The following is a 23595-nucleotide window of genomic DNA, read 5'->3' as shown; positions in this document are numbered from 1 at the left end:
TGGTGTTGTTGTGGGGGGGGGGGGGGGAGTTAGGATAACACAGAATGTGCCTTAAGACTAAAAAGATGTAATTCAGAAAAGCTGATATGAATTTTAAAAATATTTTTACCCAAGCCTTGTCTACATGGTGACTAAATACTCACCACCCAAAGCAGAAGACAGCAAAGTATATTCCAAAGAGGGTGGCAAATGCATGGCGAACAGCAGAGCTGGCATGACTGGGACCCAAGTAAATACGAAACCAAAACGCAGCCAAAAGTGCAAACAGTTGACAGGCTACAAAATTGATCTGTAAAAGACAAACAAAACAAAAAGTGGTTGTGATTCTTGGGGGGGGAGTGAGGGGGAAAAAGTTTCTCCATTCTCAGAACAACAAAGAGTGGAGCCAGGAAAAGGGAGGAAAAAAGTGAGAGCAATGAATCTTTTGTTTTCTTAGCATTCTCACTTGTGAGCCCAAGCGGTAACTTTCCTTGGCCAACGACAGAAGGGATTAAACAAGCATGTAGCCACCCAAAAACTCAGACAAGCAGGCTCCAGCTCCCCGAGGTACAGGCGGGCTCTGGGCAGCTGGCACGCCAGCCCACCCCACATGCAGGGGACGTCACCCCCCTCTCCGTCCTCCTGGTGGGAGGCAGAGGCCAGGAAGCAGACTGGGACTCTGAAGCATCGTCCTGGTGCCTGACTTCCTCCACAAACCCCAAAACATGGGCAAGATCAACAATCCTGATGTGACGCCGTTTCACAAGCAATAACTGGACAGCCTTCTTAGCCGAAATGCTCCACTCTGCAGCATCCTCCAAGGAGGCCTTTCAACTTACCACTTTTTTGCAGCTCGAGAGCGCAAAGAAAACAACTGTGCTCTACCATCATGCAGACAGCTAAAGGAAAATGCTTCTCAATTGTTCTTTGGCTACTGTGTGTCTCTATAGAGCATGGGAAGTGATCTGGCTCTGTTGTAAGGAGGTAGCAATGGCAGTGGGAGCACAAGACAGGTATATGCAGAGGGCAAGCAGTCCATGACTAGCGGCTACTCCTATCAGACACAGGGACAAGCAAAAGCTTCAGTGTCCTCAGAGCAAAACCAACACCAAGCTGCCTTTCTTCAAGTCACCTTCTCTTTGACAGCCTCAGCAAAAATCCCAGAAGCCAGAGGAACAACAGAGCTCAGGAGCTGTCTCTAACAGACCAATACTCTGTTAGGATGCGACATCCGTAAGACCAACCTGGACCCTAGACAGCTGGAGTTAAATTCATTTATTCAGCTGCAGTCTTTTTTTTTTTTTTTTTTTTTTTTAAAAATTCACCCTGAGCTCTCCAGCAGCAAGTCATCCTAGACTGAGCAAAACTAAATAGGCTGCAACGTCGAAGCAATCACTTGGATTAGAGGATTATCCAAAGCTATCGGTTCAGGACAGGATGATACATCTCACTCGGAAATGCTCTGACATGCTGGCTGTCCAGAGGTGGTTGGATTCATCCAGGCTTCTTGCCAAAAACATTTACAATGTGTTTAACAAGACACTACAGTCCCAAACTGCTTTTATTCTGATGGACTATATCCAACATGGTGCTGTTCAAGCAAATGCTTTTATTAAAGGTTTGTTGGCTACGTTGCTGTAGTTCCTTTATTTCCGTGATGCAGGCAGCCATGCGATAGAATAATGCAATAATTTAAATACTTAGATATGCTGAATTTTAGTTCTTTGGAGCAGAGACAATATAAATTTATTTCTTGTTCATGTAAACACCCAGCATTTATAACAGACGGTATCATAGAACTATACCCAAAAGCAAGTAATTAGCAATGTCTTATTATGACAATACTTTACACTGTATTTAAATAAGACGATTCTTATTTTCTGTGCAAGATTTAAAAAGAGAACAGAATTGCACTGGTCTCACAAAACCCAGTTGCTGTAGTACAAATCCCAAACTCTCATCTGGTCTATTACCATACTGTTAACACTCAAACCACCAACTCCTCCCTCCCCTCCTTCCACAGCCGGAGGTACCGCAGAAACGGCTGGAGAGGACATCCCCCACAGGGCTGCTCTGACTGTATGCTTTCTAAGCAAGTCCCCAAGACTAATGGATGCCAATTCATCAATGACAATTCGGTGAACCTTAATCCCATCTCAGCTTGGTCCCACTTAGAGTCATACTAGTACATCCAGTGCAGCTCTACTTGGTGGCATGCAGAGCCCCTCTGATTCAGTATAAAGAAGGAAACTGCAGAGACTCCAAGAAACCTGATGTGGCTGATTGTTTAAAAGTCAATACCCCCTTCTGTGCAGCATCACTCACGGAAGCTTTACACCAGTAAAAACCATCAAGATAAGCAAGCATTTGCTTTTTACTTTCATCCAGTTCTTGTATGTTCAGTTTGAGGTGTTAAAGATCCTGGGACTTCAGAGGTTCACATACACAGCAAAATGGAAGTGCAAGATCCCATGGCGGACACACCTGTAATAGCATTTACATAGCTAAGGCAGGTAACCACAACAGCAGCAGAAAGCAAGCAAGCAGAGACTTCATTACGAGCTAACATATGGTATATGACAGGCCAGTAACCTTGCATACATATGGTGTTGCTTGCCTACGCTATCAATTCCTCTAAGCATGTTACCTGTGCTACTTGGATTAAAGTTAGCACTGGTACACCAACCGTGCCACTACCACATCTTCATTTTGTTGTGCAAATTAACCAAGACAATTTCTTCTCTGCGCTGTTTTTGTAGGAGTAGGGGTAAATCCTTGTACCAGTATAAAAGCAAAACTACATGCTAGCTTTACATTTCAATCAGCTTTCAATTTGTAAGGATTGTTTCTGCAGACCAGCCAAGCATCACAGATCCAGTGTATTCAGCAAGCAATAATCTCAGAATACTAGTTTTCATTTACCCTTTCTGTACTGAATTAAGCTAGGAAGTACCTTAGAGAGGAATGGTTACAACACACCATTAAAGGTTACAGATAGGATTCAAAAATCTAAAGATCAACCTTCCTTTTCAGGATCTGTAAATGACAGTGATGGTGTCAAAGAGGCACAAACACACATCAGGATTCCCAAGTCTCATTTGAACATTAGGTTGCCTACTACAATAGCATAAAGGAAGTGAGAAAGCTGCACCTAATGCATTGCTTGGGAGATTGACTCCCAGATACAAAAAAATACCATCTGAAATGCAGAAAGAGAAGACTTTTGCTCACTGGCTGAGAACATTCATACCTTTGCCCTCCCTTCTGAACTGCAACCACCATAGCTCTTCAGCAGTTTTCCAGGTTCCTTTCCCCCATGGCCATGTTTTTCTCACAGATAGTACTGCCTTTAAATACAACACGCTGCATTCATTTTTCTTTGTCTACCATTAAGGCTTTCAGTTTGTTTTTTTTTCTGTGTGTATATTTACATAAACACATACACATTACAAACAACATTATAATTTTTAAAGGATTCATCAGCAGAGGGGTTGGGAGAAGGATACCAATGAACAAGAAAGCCAGGTAAATACAACAATTACTGATAAAAACTTTCTGCCATCCATGAGGTAGTTGGTACCTGCTGGACAAAACCATTGGGGAATAGTATTGGAGAATACTTCTTGTATCTCTCTACCTATAAGCCTGCACTTAGAATCTGAATGCACCAGGATGACCTCTGATTTCTGTGGGGTTCAGTCTGTAGATCAAACTGAGCTGTGCAGAGCTCACTGCACCGTCTAGCACATAGTCTACTGCAAGACTGACTTTTAGAGGTGCTAAGCAATTGCAGAATGCTTCTGCAGATGAATCCTTCCTGAGTTTACTTGAGCCAAAACTGCAAGCATGAATAAACCAGGACAAATCTTTTCTTAACTATAACCTGCCACAACAAGAGGAGGGAGGCTGTCTGTTTCTTGGGTTTGGGGAATGTAAGAGAAATGTCAAGGCACCAGTAAAACTCCTTTCCAAGTGCTGAGAAAACTTGTTCTGCCTGGCAGGCTGAACTCCATATTTAAAACTGGGCACTAACTTTGGTACTAGACCACATCTGGTCTGTTCTCCACAAAGTAACAGACGGATATGATAGCTTTTCATATGACTACCACCTCTACTTAGTTATTTATATGTAACATTTTAAACATATGCAGCATTCACGTGCATACACACGAAGACTGTCAGTTCATCTGACAGTGACTTTACTGCATTCCATTTAACATGAATTTCATTCTTCACTCTACATATTTAAGGTACCTAAGTAAACAGATCCCTAAGATTTTAAGAAATGTTGCACTGCATCACAAGTGAAGTAACAGTCACACTTTCCTCCCTTTCCCTTCCTGAAGAGGAAAAGGGTTCATATTATTCCTTTTTGGCTCTTTCCACTGTTGCTAAAAACACTTTGTAAACAGTAAATTGAGGGCTTCTGAATGTTGATGAATGGTGTCCACGCAAAAATAACAAGGAAATAGAAAAGAAATTATACAAGAATTAACCCTTCTCATTCTGACCCACCATTATAAGTCATTTAACCCATGTTTTTAGCTAGTCAAATCTATTTATTCTTGCCATCAACTTTTTTTCACATCTGGTTTCAACTTTGCTAGCAGAAGAGAAACACCTTTGCTTTTTACAGTCAATTTCTTTCATGTTCTAGAGAGTAAGTTGTAATAAAATTAGGAATCACAGCACATGATATGTTGCCAAAACAAGATACTATCCTCCTTTCATTTTCTGTAATTAAACATTGGAAGACAGAAAGGCAGTCTCATCACAGTATCCTGCACCAACATCTGGAAGACTTGTATCTGAGTCACAGCCAGCTGAAGACAGCCTTGCAATGCAGAAACAAGATATCTGCACTTTTGGAGAGAGCAAAAATCTGGAACAGCTCCAGCCCAACTGGGTTGAGAGCTATTGTAGTCTGGTTAAGGAATTCTTTAATATCTAATAGTCTCAACTTTAAAAGGCCAGATGGATCCAGAGCATGTAAACACCTGGTACAAAGAACAAGAAAAAACAATAAACTGTAGTTCCTCCCTTTATCCATTAAAATTCTGTAGTAACAGTAACTCGAAGTGATGTTTAGACTGAAAATCTGAGTTTTATAGAAAGCTAGCACTCAGGTCAAACCAACCCACCAAGCACCTATGATATTGACACAAGAATCACCAAACATAATGGTTTCAAGATCCCTCTGTACTATTATGCTAAATCAAAGCCCTCAAAGGGCATAAAAGGTTAGTTCCATCTGCCTCAAGCCTTTGCACCTTCTCCCATTTTTAATAGGGTGAGACCAACTCGGCAAATATTGGACTGGTCCCATAGGAAGGGGAAAAACTAACTGCTAGGCATCTGGAGTCACCTTTTCAGTCATCTCCATCAATGGGCAGGGCATATTACATGGGAAAGTCATCTCTTCAACTTCCTAGCCATTCTCAGAGGAAAACCATAAAACTTTTTGCTCTATCTTTTATTGGGTCCCATTAACCATCTGCAGGCGGGCACTTTTAAAGGCAACAGCCAGCTGGCGAGTCACAAAATAAAAGTTCCAAATATCTGGCATTAAACATGCACCAATAACACCAAGTGGGAACAATCATCACCTTTTGTTTTGGGGACAAACTGGCTCCATGGTGGAGGTTAAAACAAAACAACAACAAAAAAACCAAACAAAGAAGTAGCAATTTGTCAAATTTCCTCTAACAGGAAAGTCATGGAGTCATAGCACATTTCCAAAAGGAGACAGGTAAATGTGTTGTTTGGTGCACTGGGAAACAACTGAAAAAAACCACAAAAATCTTACAGACAGAAAATGGAAAGTGCTTTTCCTACCTAGAAGTTCTTGAGATGGGAAACAGAAAACACAAGAGGAGGCAAAACCTGGCTTTATACCCTTCCACCAAATCATCACAAATAGCCTTGGTCACTGCTTACCGTTAGTTCAGGGGAGGCTACTAATTACCGACTTCAGGAAGTTTCAATTCCCCTCATCCCACAAGCCTTGCATCTGCAAATCTCCCTATTTAAAGAAGTGGTAATAGACATTTGAGGGATACTAGATCACTCTCTACGAAGAGATAATAAATAAGATGAAGCACATAGGTCTGTTATTTTAGTGCTTTTAACATTTCCTTATAGTTAAGTACCAGGAAGAAAAATCCTGCATTCTGTTTTGACCACAGAAACACTTTGTTTTTCCTTTACTACTTTTTTCCTCCCTTATACTGGCAGAAAAACTGATCTCACTTTCCAAAAATCTAGGAGGATATAACAGATTGACCACGCAGTTCTCTCCAAATGACAATTAAGTCCATTACCCAAACCGGATAGTCCTCTGTAAGCAAAATTCCTATTAATGCTGTAATTCATTCACTATGAAAATCGCGATGAGAAACCACACTGCTAACTTGTCACTTGTTGGATGACAAGGCGCTGATGTGTCCCCCACAGCACACAACCTTTGGTCAAAAACCAGGCACATTGCACATTCATACATGTTCACAGACAGAGGTACAAGTGTGTTACAGCACAGCCAGGCTGCCAGAATATTCCCAGCCAGCATCCAGGTCCATGCCCACTTCAACGTGCAGCAGATACTGCAGACTACCTCTGCTTTTATTCCAGGCCTTGTGCTTACCAGCCAAATGAGAGAATAAGGCTTTAAACCTGCATTTCGTCTGCTGAACAAAAGAAAGTGTACAAATAGAGGCCTCCCATAGTGGCTCAGTATAAAGATGAAGTTGTAGCCCATGGTCAAGATAGTCTGTATTTGCTGCTATCTACTAACGAACTACTGAGCATTAGTTTAGGAGGCAGCTACAGGGTTTTTATCTGGTAGATTAGAATTTCTCCTCTATTCCCTAACTTACCACAGATCATCAAACAGCTGTTTTCAGTATTTGGAAAAGCATAAGGAACCATGTTAGTAGAAACTACTGACAGCAACAGCAACTCCTTCTCAAGTCAAACCACTGTCTGTGGAGTCCAACAGTGCTTGGGTAGTATTTTGGAAAGGGGATGCCATAATAAAGCATTCCACTTTGCCAGAGATCAGCCCCATCTTCCAGGATGGTGTCTTTCTTGCAAAGAATAAAGCAAGAACTACAGAAGTGCAATAACTTGTTTTCTCTGTTTAAAAGATTATTTTGCACATACAACGAAAGACACCTGGCAAACAACATGTTTAAGTTCACTTTGCTGGAGACATTTCTACTTTGTTGCTGTTATGACAGGATTTTGTAACATCCAAATTGTGATATTTAAAATGGGTGTGTTAAGAATGAGAGATAGAATTTTCTTTAATCAGATAATCTCAAAGATATCCGATACTTACTGAAATTTTTCAAAATATTTTGATCTTGCAGACTATTTTTATGAACCATAAGAACAAATATTCTCTGCAGAGATCACTTAGCTCTACACAGGGAGGGGACAAATGACCCCCAAAAGGAGGGCAATATCACAGAAACCACATCAAGTTTCCCCCTGCTAGAATTTTGACTCGGGCTTCCACGAAGGAAAAGGATTCACGTAACATCATCTGTGCAGTTCCCCTTATTGCCCACAGTGGTATGGCTTTGCACAAAACTCAGTGCACCCAGAGCCAGCACAGGCAGGCATTCGTGAAGAAATCAGAATTGACTGTCACTTGCAAGATGCTCTATTTTCTGTCTACAGCCAGGCACTGTGAATTGCAAGCAGCACGGATCAGAGAAGAGACAAATTCATTTACATTGGGGAAATACTGATATGACTACTGAAAAGTCACACCTCCAGTATTATGATGAAACAACTCATTTCTCTGACTTTTTGAAGTAGGAGTCCTGTGGAAGATTTTGAGGAGACAGAAGCAAAGGTTTGAAAACAGAATTTCTCTCATGGGAGAGAGAGAGAAGCGTATATGCATGACTAATTGAAGATTATTGTCCTCTTCAGAAGCAGCACTAAGTTCTTACAGCCCTGGCTTTTTTGTTGCTGTTGCATGTGGAATATGGACTTGGTAAAGCAGAATATGCCAAACTGACAGTATTTTGGCCTGTTGTGCTGTTTTCCTGGGTAAATTCTGCTGTTTCCCTACTTACAGGGTCAAATATCCTTCCATGATTTAGACTATAAACTTGAAACAGATGTTCTTTCTGGATTACCTCTATGAAGCCACTAGCAGAATAATCACTAGCAGGACACACAAATATAGCCATAGAACAGATTAAACCCTGACTCATCAGAAATTTTAAAAGAAACACATTTAAGTCAAAAGTAAGCTTGAGAAGTCCAATCTACATTATAATGCTAAGTCACATACCCATATATTTACCTTCAGTGGCTGATAAATTTAACGTGTGGACCCGATCCAAATACAGCTTCAGCTTGCTGTCAACAGCTCTTACATTGAACTGTAATGACTCTGTATGTTGAACAGATGTTTAAGTAGTGATCATCTATGTGCAGTGATGTTCTGCCACTACCTGCAACTCAGTAATTGCTGTTCTCTTAGTGAGTAATGCCAAAACATAACATGATGAAACTCCCTTGTACCTGAGATAGCCAGCACTAATTCCAACCTGTAACAGAAGCAGCAGTAAAATCAAACAAGCTGGAACCTTTAGTCATTCCTGCGGGGTTTTTTTTTTATAACCAGAATGCCTTCAGGTTGTTAGGAGAGCTGCCTCATTTCTTCAGACTACTCGGCAGTGAGGTAGCACATTAATTACAGTAACTTTAACCCCAAAAGAGTACTTTAAAAAGAATAATTTGATGTACCTCTATGCAGGTATAGTATCGCATGGTATATAGTATGGCAGACATGTCTAAAAGCAGAACTACAGCCAGCAGGTCACAGTATAAAGGATATTTTAATGAGAAAGAGATGAGTGAAATGCCATTATTCAAATGGGAATTTTGACAGAAGAAAAAAAGAACCCAAAATACCAGGACTACCAGGCTTGCTTTTCCAAAGGCTTCCACAGGAAGTAGGAAGTCACTGGAATCTTGTACTTCTCATAGGAAAGGTGGCATCTGGTACCGCCTGCCCTCCTTGCTTATGCATAGATTCAAACTGACACAGAGGGAACGGACTGACCTTACCATCACATTACTCCGTCATTCCAGCTCTTCTTAGAAGACCCAATTTAAGCATATGTAAAGTTATGAGACAGATGTTGAAGTGAAAATGAACAGAAACAAGGAAAACAATGAATTGGGGAGAGTGAAATACAAGAAAGCAGAGACTGGAGTGCCTGCCAAGCCTCCTCTGAAAGTCCGTACAGCTCTCGGCCCCCCCATGGCAGGGACACCACAGCACTGCTTCCCCCTTTCCTTGCCACCTCTAGGGCTCAGGCACCTAACTGGAGCTGGGATCCTTTTCAGATCCATTAGCTACATACACCAGTTACCCATCTTTTTCTCAGAGATGAATGCTTGGATAATAGATATGGTTCCCAACTGGTCTTTTCGGACCTGATGAGTGCTCCCAAACCCCAAACAATTATTTTCACACAACCTCTCAAGAGCCTTGCCTAGACCCTGCTCTCCAACACCGTCACCTCATCCACCACAGACAGTGGGTCAGCAACAAAAAAGAAGCAGGACCGAGACGGGTTTCGTCAGGCATGATCCAGCTCAAGTTCACCAGCCTCAAGCACTAATTGCTCCAGAGATTTCAGTCCGGTTTCTACTTTTGCATTTTTCAGTAAATAACTTCAAAGTAGCCATGCTAAGAGTAGCATCAACACAGATTTGCATTTTCCCCCCAGATTTAAAGGTTTAGTTTTTAAAACTTTAGAACACAGCACAGCAAATCAAGCACCTTTTCACTTTGTCTATGTAACTGACATAAGTACATAGCTGATTTATTCAAAATGCAAAGAAGGCAGACAATAGACACATGTGTATATACCCAGCCACCCTGCTGGCACATCTTTCTGTGGCTTCAATGTAAATTATATTCCTCAAATACCAACGGGAGTTGCATGAATGTAGCAATGGCAGGATCCTTGTAGCAATGTATCTAAAGTCCCAATTCAGAAACAGGCTTAACTTTCAGGCCAGTTGAAAGCCTGGTGCCCACACTTATTCACCAATTTAAAAATAAAACAGTAGGCTTAAAGTGCAATCCTTCACTAGAATGGGAACTGGCACATCTAAAATAACTTGCCCCATTATTGCTGTTGCAATGTCGGTGCAATTCTATTTTCAGTTCCTTTTCTACAGAAAAATGTGTCAGTGTCTTTAAAAACACACACCAATACAAACAGAGCAGTTTTGTTCACATTATCCCAGTGATATCCCGGTAACTGCACACAACAGAAAGAAACAAACATCAGTAAGGGGAAAAAAGCGCCAACTTCACCAGTTATTCTAAACCAAAAGAAAGTTGGGCTTTTTTTTCCCCACTGTAGAAACTGTCAGCACTGAGTTAAATTTAGGTACGTTATTCTTGCAATTAAGTGGCTTGATCAAAGACTAAACATTTCAGACATCACAACAGTATTATATAAGAATTTATTAGGCCCTTACATATTGAAAATCTGCAATATCCTGTATTTAAATGCTCACTCATCCTCTTAGTAACTTAAAACAAGGGCACTGTAAAAATTAGCATGTTAGGACTTGCTTTAAAAATTTATGCAATTTGCTAGAGGAAAGGGTGGAAATTATCTGTCCTAACACTGATGTTGATACCTGAGCTAGTCCATCTAAATTTCTTTTATTGTCAATGGGGAAAAAAGGCAATTCTAGGTTGCAATTCATCTAATCCTAAAACACAATTCTAAAACAGGTACTTCTACTATAAAAGTAATCTAGATGAGTAAGTTTAGATGTAGAAATGTACACTGCAGACTTACAAAGATGAACAGTAGCCGTACTACACACGTTAACTTTAACGGAAGCAAAAAGAAATCTCTGGACTGTGAAACTGGACTTTCATTTGTTGTAAGAAATGAAATTTTCAAAAATGACCCACAGTTCCTGGTGCTCCACTTTTTGGTTTACCACTTAAAGACACTGTAAAATGGTATCATATTCCAGAAGCTGGTATTCTGCAATAAACTAAGCCCCCTTCAAGTGCCTGAAATAGAACTGGGGGGGGGGGGGGGGAAGTACCACCATTCAGGAGACACTTCTGAAAAAAATTACTAGTATATCTACTGCCAGATACATGTGGAAGAGTTTTAAGGTAACAATGCTCCCATGTGATGGGTGTAGCCAAGTGCACCCATTTTCCTGCTTCCACAAGCAGGTGCTGCAAACCTCAGATCTTCCTGTCCTCTTCCTCACCTAAGCAGTTTTATATCTCCAAAACACCCAGTAACAGCACTTGCAGAGGAAGGGACGAAAAACGCCTTGTGAACAACACAAAAAATTATTTCAGTTGAGCTTAAAAACATCACTTCAGCATACATCAACATGGAGAGGTGACGATCTATGTTCTTCTGCCCATGCTCCAACCTAGCAAAATAAGGGGCACAGATCTCAGGGTGCCACCATACCCTTTCCCATGCTGCAGAGCCACAGAATTTGCTAAAAGTGTAGAAGATATTCCCAGCTACCCTTCAACATGGAACTCCCTCCCAGGCAGAAGAAGATACACAAAGATTTTGGGAAGCCATCAGTAAGGGCCAAGGAAAATCTGCAGTGAATCTGCCCAGATTGTTGGGGTTCTTTTAGAGTTAATTTTCAGTCAGCTCAACCTGTACAGATGCACAATTGAGAGTATTTTCACAAGAGAAGAAGCAGCAGCATGGCACGAGGAATATATGGAGAACCACCTTTTTTAGCAGTAAACTTTAGTCAGAGCCCTTTATTTGACTGGCAAAATCAGTTTATATTTTGGCAGTTATCTTTGCAAATGCAACAGTTAGTAACTCAGTCTCTTTGTTTCCATAAACAATGAAAACTTTATATTCTGCAGTTGCTTGCAGAGTCCCCCATTTCCACCACAGCCCTTGATTCTGCTGGCAAGCAAATTTTCTAGATAGCTTTTTTCTTCATTTTTTAGCCTATTTCCAAAGAGCTGTGTATGGGTTTTTTTTTCAATTCAAGCACAATTATCTCTGTTTCATTCTTTTGCTCTAACAGTGACAGTGTAGAATTAGCAAGCCTCTGTAACCACCAACTTCAGATACTCGCTTTCACAATCATGAGATTTCACAGTCATAAAATACTGCTCTTCTCTATTGTTCTACAGTTTAAAAGTAAAATTATTGCTCTGTGTTGTTTAATGTAAGGTATGGTTATCTAACCTTCATTCATGTGGGCTACAGACTTATTTTTAATCCCTTCACAATTGTGGCAGGAAGAAAACCCACCAATAAAACGTGTGCAGTGACAGTATCCTGTTGTGGCTGTTTTTTCCTTCCTTATTTCTGTCCAGAATTTGCAGCACACTTACTGCACGCTCATTTATTTTGGATCTTGAACCATGCAAGAAAACAAGAATGCAGCCCCAGCTGTTTAGTTATGCCTGTGCTACAAGCACCTTACATCTACAGCAAATATCTCTGGAAGCTGAACTTTGGAGCATGTCTAATTTTAGGCACTCAACTTCAGACACTATTGAAAACAAGTAACTTGGAGATGACAAGCAGTCAGGACTCGACGCAAGTCAAACATCTCAACTGTCACTAAACTAAAATATCTGGAAATCATTAGTACCTTTCAAAAAATCATGCTCTGAATGAATTCCAGGGGTTACCCCCTCAAAAAAAAAAAAAAGTTTTCCTAGTTTTCAAACTTAGCAACCAAATCAAAACAAAAACTAACAGGAAAACACACAGCATGAGCAAGTGTCCGTTGGCGAATAAGCATAAAGAAACGTAAAGTAAACAATAAAAAAAAAGAAGAGATACTTGGATTTTGCTATAAATTAATTTCGCTTGCACTATACTATATTTGAGGAAAAAATATTTCATTTCCTTGCCTCATTACAAGCATGCTGCCTTCTTTGTATAACCCCCACTAGAGTTCCGTACCTCTATTTGCATACAGTACAGCAGAACTTTGGGTTATAACACTGATATTTTCCACAGATAACTGCCATATCAGGAGGGAAAAAAAACCCACCCACATTTGTATTACTTAACCATAGTATTGTATTTTTCCCCAGGCGTATTCTTGCCATGCTTATGAGTCAGCAATAGCAGAAATTTAACTTGCTTTCCTTTACAAAGGACAGCAATGATTAGGCAACAGGAATAAGTCTCTTTTTTTCCCCTTTAACAGTTTGGAAAAAAAGAAAAGAATGCTCTTACATTGTAGAATGATTACAGTGATGCTCCTACCATGCAGTGACAAGCAACTTGCTGTCCAAGAAACAAAGTACAGCAACAAAATTCCAGAAACTCCGAGCGAGCTCTTCTCAAAATACCCCATGAACTTGAACACAGCCAGGGAAAAGGAATTCAACAATCCTTTAAGTTGCATAAATAATTATAATTTCCCTTTCAAACAAGCCCTTTACACATAAAGCCTAAAAAAACGTGCTTTAAAAGAACTAGGACACCGCATGATCTGCACAGCTGACTTGCAAAATTTGTTTCCATCTCTTTCTATCGCAAGGTTTTATACCACTAACATCTGGCTATCTCAGATGGACTCGGAGAAAGCATTTCAGGTTTGATTTTTAGCAAACTTAAGATATCTCAAAATGCACATGGAGTTTTCCCACTGTTACTATAGCACTAAAGTGCAGAGTGCGGTAGCATTTCAGCTTCCCTGACACTGGAAGGCACCCGAGCGATGAGCAGCACGTACTTTATATGGGACGAGGGAAAGGAGGCTGGGAAAGGGATGACCAGGGACCTGGGTCCCCCCTGACTGCTCAAAGCTTCTCCAGGGCACAAGCCAGTAGTTCCACCTGCCAGCACATAAATGAGGCCACCGTCTCACAGGCAGAAATAGTCCAAGGAATTGCAAAGACCTGATCCTAGACATGGGAAACTGAGGCACACCCGCTGTTTAGGGTCTTCTAAACTGGTCTGGTATGTTGCCCTTATTAGTGACTATGCTCAAAAACTGAAGTGTCAGAGAAAAAGGAAAAAGAGGAGGCACATATGGAATCAGTTTTCTCCTAGTAATTATTTAGTCCCTGACTCAGCTCTATCCAGGCCAAAAAAACAGGAAGCCTGACCAAGATAGTTAGGCAACTGAGGTAATGGAGCACGTAAAACGTGTGATTGATAAACAGTCAGATAACAGACTACTGATCAGGATGTCAGAACCCTATCAAAGGATGAAGGCAGAGTACACCAGGCACCTGCTGGTGTAGTCTCTTCAAAGAGAATATGCAGATGACGAAAACCCCAAATACAGCGTTAAAGATATGCAGCACAAACTGAACAGAGAGGAAATGCTCAGCATATGGACAAAAAAAACCCCCAAAAACCAAGAGTTAAAAATCAGAAGAGACAAGTAAGAGGATAACCAAGAGGGAAATACATTGCAAAGCATATAAGGGGCCAGTTACTTTCTACATTAACTAACAGGACAGCTGTAGCTTGGGTTCCCTGAAAGCGGGATGTTGGAGAAGTGACTTCTCCTGGGTGTTGGTTGACCTTCCCTACAGAGATTTGCTGCTTCCTCCAGTATCACCATGTGAAGGAACTCAAGTAATAAACCCAGCATCGAGGCAACCCCTGGGAGGGAATGACGACTCCAGCAGACCCACTCACCCATAACGGGAGCCATCGCGCTGGGGACTGCCAGCAGCGGCACGGGATCCCAAAAGCATCAGCAACACCAGAGGCAGAGCTGCCAGAAACCAGTGCCCACCAAGAGAAAGGAGCCAGCAAAAGAATACTTACTTCCCAAAGGTTTCCCTTTTAAGCTACTAAGTATCTTACTCTAGGTACACATTTTTCATGCAACATCCAAGTCCAGGCTGGCTCTGGCCAAGTTTTTGGGCTCAGCAGCCTCCTGTTGAAATGGGTTTCATAGTCCAGTTCTGGACTGCATGAAAAAGACCTTCATTTTAATCACTGGTGAATCTGCAGCCTTCCAACGTTGTCACATTTTTCTCTTCACATGGAGAAAAACTGGGAGACAGAAGGGAAGAAGTCCTAGATCCATTTAATTTATGCTGCTCACGTATACTTTCACCATGATCCCTTTGAACAACCACATTCCTAAAGCAAACAACCCAGTTCCTTCACTTTGCTTTTGCATGTTTAAGAAAAGAAGTCTACCCTGTAATTTTTTTCTCTTTTACCTTGTTCATATTTTCATTCTGGTTTCATGGCAAAGAACAGCTACAGTCATCTTTTGAATTGACAAGAGCAACTACAATGAGACAGAAACGTAATTACGTCACCCATTTCCCTCTGCTGTGGGCCATTCTTTGTCCTAACCCTCATTTTATTTACTGGTTAGCATCAGCAGAACATCTTCCAAACTTTTTTTTTTCCAAACTGCTGAGCCCATTTTCCTCCCTGCAATGTTACATTTGCAATTGGGACCTAGCGCCCTAGCACAGAAGTAGCAATAAAGGTAACACAAAATTAAAGTTACATTCTCTGAATAAAAACCAAACAAATGTTTCCTGTCTCAAATGTCTATCATATTTCACAATGTACCACAGCAATATGCCTACGCTTTCAACATACTTGTATAAAATAGGCAAAATCCACCCATACACTGAGTGCAGTGTTATCATTGCTGTGGCAACCACAGACCACAATTTTTTGCCTCAAGAGAATTAGCATGAACACAAACATACACACAAAGGCATAAACAGCTGTGGGTGCGAACCGTGCCTACAACTCACCGTGGATGTGTAACACTGCCATCAAAAACTGGATTTAATTCAAAAAGTAAGTCCTTTAACTTCCCAGTCACTGTCTCCAAATCATTCATCTACGCTTGTTTTTCACCTTCAATACAGTATAGTTGGCAAAAACATCCTGAGAAACCCTGCCACATAAGAAGTATAAACGTAAGGTAACTTAAACTCTGCTTGTGAGTGAACAAAGTAATTCTAAAACTCTCTCTCAAACAGATGAATCATTGCTCTACCAGCTGGAATTTGCTGGTATAAATACTCAGTGCAAACTGTAGGAGTCAGTGATTTGAACTTGCCCTCTGTGTGTGCACATGTGAGATAAACAAAGTCAATACTGTACTACTCTTTAGCACTCCCTTGCACCGATAACAGGAAAAAACCTACTTTCACCAGTTTATAATGTCATTTAAGCTAGGTGTAAGAGTTAATAATTAAATCTTTGATTCAGTGGTCCTTTAAAAAAAATTTTTTTTGAAATAAAACTGACACATGAGCATGAAAAAACCATGGCAGTTATTTGAGAAATGTTGGGAGTGGGGGATCCTCAGATGTTCCTTTATTTGCCTTGTCATTTTGCCTTCCCCATTCCTGCCCTACCTGCATACCAGTGCCAAACTGCACTTGAACAAGAAACAACAAACGAAGAAATTGCTCAACTCCAATCAGAGCTTTTGTCACAAGACCAGGGCCTGTAGTAGAAGCAAATGCTTACCCTGTGCATAACAGCCAGCAGCTGAAGTTTCTTTCTTGGCCTGAAATTGTTATTTAGATTTTTAGTATTCTGCACACAATCCGGAAGACTGATCTAAAGGAGTATTTTCTTGCCTCCTTTTTCCCTCCCAGACATGCCCAGCCTGATGCACTCACTGAACTTGAAAACCGCAGAATATAATCTGACACTGATCAATAATTTTTAAAGTTTCTATTCCATAGGATTGCCACTTTTTTGTCTGGGACTTACACACACCCAGGTCTACCTGCCCTTTGCATAAGTCATCTACGTGGGTAGCTGACATGCTTTCAGACAGCATCCCACCCGCTATGCTGCCGTGTGTCACATGAGGGGACAGGCAAAATTCCCATTATCCAGCCACCCAATCACCCAGGAACACCAGGTAAATGCTCAGAGTCCTCAAATCCCACCTGAACAAAGCATCCAGAAAGAGGGAAACCAAGAATGAAGAATTGTTCTAATATTTAGTATTTATTTTGTCTAAGACCAGATAGCATGGCAACAGTCATGCTATGGACTGACTAACTTTCTTAATAGTCTTCAGAGTAATTACTACCACTTCCTGTTAAAAAAAAATAAAAATCCAAGCTGGTAAAGCTGTCTAGTTCATATTTTGAATTTTGATTTTTAAACTATTTTCATTCAGGTATTTTAGAAAAAACTTAGAGGAATGATTGAGAATAAACTCTTTGGGAATTTGAGTTTCCATTCATTTGATTCGAAAATATGTTTACAAGGTTTTTTTTCTCACATTATTGAGGTTTTTTGTTTGGGGTTTGGTGGTGGGTTTTTTTAGGCCTGAAATTTTCTTATCATGAGGGAAGCCCAAAACACAGTAGAAAAATTATTTCCCACCCAACTCCATTAAGGATGCAACATACTGTAAGTAGCCCCCCCCCCCAAAGTTCTAAAAAAACATTACTATCAGAAACTATTGCTTGTGCTTTTGTTTTTGCTTCGGTGCTCACCTACAATTTTGCAAACACTGTTTAAAATGCCTTAAGCCAGGGAGAAAAGGACCAGCGAAAGCACACATTTCCAATCAAGACTGTAAGAAGGGAGAACGCTCAAATATCACCTTGCTCTGGCAACCCGAAAGGTTTCCCCTTGGCCATTTTTCTCCCTGTTGGCAGGACAGGCTGACCCAGCTGAGCCTCGTGCAGAACGGGCTGGATTCCACATTGTCAGAAGTGACCAAACAAGCCTGACCAGCGCTACGCTCTGAAGAAACCACCAAATGAAGGTCAGAGATTTCCACTACACCCATCTTAGCAAGTGCTGCGGTGCAGCAGAAGTGGGTCTGAAGAGCAAAACAGCTGAGTATGAGGACCCCACATTCACGTGGCTCGTTGTCCGGAGGGTCTCACTTCAGAGGAGCTGAGCTCCGGTGCTGCGGGCTGCATGCCCTTTAGCACCTGAAGGACTGCAGGCTCCCGGGACGCATCCTTCAGCTTCACATTCTCAGAAAGCAACCCTGTGTAGGTGCTGCGGGGCCGCTTCACGTACAAAGTGTGCTAAGCAGGGACAGTCAAGATATTCCTTCCCAAAGCACACTCCTGATTCAAACTACATGTTAACATAAATACTCCCACTTTTAGTAAAGGACAGGAGAAATTTATGCATCAGGCTGTACTTTTAAGAGCAAGCCTGAGTTTCTGGAAGCTCTCCTTAAGTACCCTCACTAGACTACCTGAGCATCCAGGAGATGAGGTTTGGTACCCTCAAGGTTACCTGTAACTACTAGGTCACATACAGAGGGATTTTTCCACTCCAAAAAGAAACACAGCCCATTGACATCAGACTTTTTACTCGGTTTTGGACAAGTACAAAAGGTTGGCTTCACCTCTGCACTGATGCCAAGCCCAGCGCTGCAGCCTCCCCTGCCCAGGCATTACCAGCACCACTTGCAGTTTGGCAAGTCTACCTCGAGCGCTGCCCATTCTCGTGAACAGTAACAGAAGCCAAGGAGCAGCCAGGGAATTAAATACCGTGCCAGGCTGGCTAACACGCAGTAAATTCTAAGCATCAGGGGCTCCCCTGAAAGCACAGGGCCAGCTCTGTGCTCGGTGCCTAGACCCCTAGGCTGGAGCCCAAGAGTCTTCATCACTACTTTATATTGTCTCAAAATAGGTGCAGAGCACCACTAAATCAGCGCTGGTGTGATTAATGTGCAGAGAAGGTTTCGGGAAACTTTATGCAGCCCTTCAACGTTTATTTTTCCAGATCTCGTTTAACACAAATGAGAAGGAAAGTGCTTAAAAGGAGGAAAATTGCAAGCAGCTGTTTCCAGTTGCACTTTTGTCCCTTGCCAAATGAAAAACTTAATAGGACAGACCTTGTTTTCAAGGCATGAGGGATGTGGAAATATTTACACCCATAGTATCAAGACATCAGCCATGAGGTTCATGACTGCAGTGCCAAACTGAGCGAGAACACGTCGAAAAAGGCAGCACGTGTTTCCAATGCAGAGGAAAATGTGTATTACTGCAATTGTTAGTAATAGCTGACCTGAACAGAAAGAAATGCTTTGGAGACAGCCTTAATCTTTGGAAAGTACTATACCTCTGACTCAGGACTGTCTCAGGAACATACAGAATCTTGGGTCCTGCACAAGTGGGTGCAACAAGTTAGAGAGTACATTTGCAATAAAAGCACAGAAAAGCCATGCAGCCCACGAGCAGTATGATCTGCCCGGCTTGCAGGCACCTGTTTAACTGGGGACCCAAAATAGGGTCAGCAAGACTATGCCTCTGGTCTTCAAACCAAGTGCTATGTCTTCCATAACATTGTAGTAAAAAGCTAATGATTTCTTTTAAGGACAATAGTTTTACAAAACCTGGGTACTCGAAAGTCAGAAAAATATCAAAATTAAAGTTGGTTTTGGCAACCTAAGTAATACCTCTCTATACATGTGTTTTAAGATGTTGATTTCAATTTTCATTTCTGCTTACTGTTTCTCAAATAACTGAAAGTTACACAGCTTTATTTTTTGCCGTTGATGGTGTCAGACAGGCATTAAATCTGACAAGTACTGCTGCGATTCAAACTGAAAACACAGAATTTTCGATTGCAAAATGACTGGCATTAGGAAATTAAAATGCAGCATAGTTCATACCAAACATGGACAGTTGTTGCTGTTGCCTTAGAGTAGCTTTTTTCAGGTAAAAATCCGACACTAACCCCATTTATGTCTTCAGTGAACTTCCATCTTCAGTTATCTCAATTCAATCTGTAACAAATTACGTTTTTTCCTTAGCATTACATCTTCTAATGGCTGTACTCACAACCATTAAAGGAACCTCAAAGTTCCCAGCCTAAGTCAGTTGAGTTCCTAGAAAGCTAATTTTTTATTTGGCTTTTCTTTGCCCAAAAAGTCACACAAAGAGGCTTGGGACTAACACATTTGCTGACAAGCCAAACCAGAAAGCATAGAAGTAAAACTGAAGTTGGACAGCAAAAGAGCTAAAAAATGTGAAATTTAACAAAGCAACCCCTGATTTGGGATCAGAATTCATATTGATTTTTGTAAAAGGAAAAAATATACATCTGCTTTTTTCTTCTTTCTCCTTTTTAAACCAATTCATCACCATGCTTTGGGCAGAGAGCTATTCCAACTCAAGGAATAGTGGGAAGACATCTCTAATACTTCAACTATCCCGAGATTCAGAGGCACGTTCCGCAGTCCCACCCCAGAGTTAGTGTTTTATTTAAACTGCTGCCAAAACATAAATATGCAGACCAGCTCCAATGGAAGGATTAAAACAAAAAGTAAGGTGCACAACCAGCAGCCAAAGCATCCATAATTAAGTTTAAATGCACATTTTTTTCCCCTTTGGGGATTGGCCTCATCAATGAAAACACTGAAGTTACAAGCGCTCTGATATAAACATAAGAAGATTCCCATACATTTTTGGGGAAGACTCTCCTTGAGCACAGAACACATTTCCCTGACAGTCAACAAACTTGGTGCTGTCTGACACAGGTCAGGGTAAGGCCTGTTAAAACGTAAGGTTTGTTGCATGGCGGTTGAAGATTTGCATTTGGGCTGCTACTTCTAAGGCAATAGGTAACCTGGGATATCAAGGGTACTGCAAAATAACCTTGAGAAGTGAAACCTTCTAATCGTATGGCTTAACCCTTTGAATCTGAATTACTTCTAGAGACGCCTAGAGCTTAGGAAGGCACAGTAAAACTACATGTAGATAAACAATGCCATTAAACTGACTTTTAATATACCTTTAAACAGTATATTTATTTCTTCAGTGTAGTTATACACACATGCACTTTGTTTGCAGAAATTACACTATTAAAATTTAAATGTTTAACTTCCATATCTCACTGATTTATGGTAGAGGACAATGTCCCAAAATTGGTGATTTAGGGCATAAATGACAAAAAAAAAGTGTATCTTTTGCCAAAAGTTACTGTATAAGCATACTGGAAGGATGATGTTCCAGAATCAGTGATTTGGGGCACATGTGATAAGGAAAAAAACACCCCAAACTCTTTCCCAAATGCTGCTGGAGGTATATCATTGACCTAGCTAGATATTTTTAGAACATAAGTCAGCTAAACTTCAAAGTCTGCTTTCCTGGGATATGAGGATGAATTGAACACAGAGTCTTTTCATCCTCTTTCAAGCTCATTAATCTTGTTACTGAATATAGCACTTCTTAAAAAATAATATTTCAATACTAAATTTAAAGATAAATCATCCATTAAAGAGACATGCAAATACACACTGAGACATCAGGATTATTTTAGCATCTAATGCAGAAAACATCGCTATGTTCTCATGCTGTACACTGGCTACTGAATAAAACATGGAAGTCTGCCAGGTACACAGCACAGCTAGGAATTGCACCCCCTGTAATTCTGTGCTGGTTTTAAACCTAAGTTGTAATTTTTTAAGATTAATAAAAGAGCCAATGTGAAAAATGACATTTTCATATTCATCCACGCTTCCCATAGTGAGTGATACAACAGCTGCTTATTAGATGACAAAACATTTTCCACCTACCATTCCTACAGCTTTTCTGCCCCTGCTATGAAAGAGCAACGCTTATGACTTTTCATTTTTCAGACCCTCAGCTCAACTTTTATTTTTCTGGTCTTTCTCATAGACTGAAATTTCTCTCGTAGCACAGACCACATGGAAAACCATCTCTTTTAAAGAAAGGACAAGTCCTCTGTGTGCTTAACGTAGAGGCAGACGCACACAGCTTTCGGGTACCGCAGGGACTCGGAGGGGCTAAACCTCACCTGCATGACTTTGGCTCTTGCTCTCTGGGCGCTTCTCAGCGTTTTTGGAGGCTGAGGGCCAGCCATGGGGAACCGCCGGCCACGCGGACCGGAGATTTAGGCTGTCATTACCCAACAGGCTGAGCACAATGATGCTGACACACAGTGACAAACCCAAGATTACCTCCCCTGTTGCAGCCTAGCCACCGAGTGGAAGGCACAGAGAGCTCGCGAGCATTGCATGGTGTAAAACCGGTCCCTGCTACACGTGGGATTCACACCTAGCAAAGCAGGCTTTCTTACGCACAGCTCCCTTCTGGGCAGAGGAACGAGTGAACTTTTCCCCCTCAGCAAAAGCCCTCTCTCCTTCTAATGAGGAAGGTAACCAACCCACCCGGCAAAAGAGCTCTGTGAAAGCGTTTTTATTTTGTTTCCGAGGGCATTAGCATTGCAGGTCAGAGTTGAAACTCATATGTCATTTGAGGGGACAGTGATGGCACAACGCTTCTACGCGGCGATCTGCTTATTTCCTACTTCAGGGCAGCAGAAATCCCTGATGCTTGGTATGGCCCAGCACATTGCAGTGGGGCAAGACGGGTGGGGGAGACTTTTTTAAATAATTGATACCATAATCTCACAGGAACAATTAACCAGGATTGTGGGGGCAGGCGGGGAAGGGGGTGCGTGTGTGATTTTCAGGTGAGAAAAGCTGCATTTCAGCACAGCCGTGCTGCAGTTCTGCGATGAACCCCAGCAAGAGGGGGTTCCTCCTGACCCATCACTGTTCCGTGCCGCTGGAGCCAGCGGGGTCGTTCGCAGGGACGGCACCCACGCCTGCACACGCGCTCACGCAGCCCAGCCACACTGGTAACCCCAGGGTGCGTGCCCCCCCCCGCTCACTGGTGTGGGCTCAGGATACAAACCACCAGGCACACAGGTGCCCACCATCATCACCCGTGAGACCGCGGCCCTGGGACAAGCACAGCACGTAACCAGATGCAGCAAAGCATCCTCAGGCCCAGAAAAGCACAGGGAGAATTTTCTCCATGGACAACATCGTCTTTGGGTCACCTTGGCTGACTGGAAGGACAAGTTTTTGAAAGCTTCGAAAGAAAAACTAGAGTCTGTCAAGTCTTCATTGTTCAGTGACTCAGTCAGCCTAACACTGTACGTACGCCACGGTGTTGTAAAGAAGCTGGAACAGTGAACGTTTGCTATTCCTGGTTCCTTTGGTGTTCCCGTATTCATCAATCATGGCGTGGGTTACCTCAAAAAAGAAGCTATCGCTATTCATGCGCCTTCTCCTAAATTAATAGCTTATAGATAATTATAGGCCTTGATTGTTTGACTGCTTTAGCGTTGAGCAACAGATCTCTTTTTTGCTTCAAAACCCGTTTTCTGTTAAAAGGAAAAACTGGCACGGTTAGACGTAGGGGTTTAATCTACAAAATGATATATTTCTCTTACTCAACTTTAAAAACAAACAGTAGTAAAAAATGACACATAGCACCAGCCACTCAAGCAAACAGAAGAGCGCAAATAAATCTCAATCTTCTGTCGATTGTTACCAGCACGTCTCTGCTGCCCTGGTTTCTCAGGGCGCAGCTCGGCGTTCTAGTAAATTGGTGGAGACTTTTTCTGGTCAGCGCAAAGTTTCAGGCCGAACTTCCTCGTTGCTGGAAGAACGCAGGCAGGCAGCAGGTGCACGCGGGCTTGAGAAATGGTAAAAAGGGGTGGTGGTTGGGGGGGAAAGCAACTTTTTCTGCCTGTTAGGGGTCAGATTAACTAGGAGCCTATAAACAACCAGGTAGCCAAAAAATATATATTATGCTGTTAAGCGTTTTATATAAACTTGCTCGCCCGT

The 23595-nt window shown here is 41.6% G+C and overlaps 1 protein-coding gene across 1 annotated transcript in view; it reads right to left on the bottom strand.

The window, feature by feature from the left end:
- MBOAT1 (membrane bound O-acyltransferase domain containing 1) overlaps nucleotides 1-23595 on the bottom strand; it is a 57630-nt gene that overhangs the window by 33377 nt on the left and 658 nt on the right. Inside the window, exon 2 of the mRNA XM_010573157.1 lies at nucleotides 144-289. Coding sequence (XP_010571459.1) covers nucleotides 144-289 — 146 coding nt within the window. The remainder of the gene's footprint in view (nucleotides 1-143; nucleotides 290-23595) is intronic.

This window comes from Haliaeetus leucocephalus, unplaced genomic scaffold, assembly GCF_000737465.1.
Source record: "Haliaeetus leucocephalus isolate CR32 unplaced genomic scaffold, Haliaeetus_leucocephalus-4.0 Scaffold373, whole genome shotgun sequence".
NCBI lineage: Eukaryota > Metazoa > Chordata > Aves > Accipitriformes > Accipitridae > Haliaeetus > Haliaeetus leucocephalus.
The sequence above is the reverse complement of the archived record's forward strand: the minus strand, read 5'-3'. Positions and strand labels throughout refer to the sequence as shown.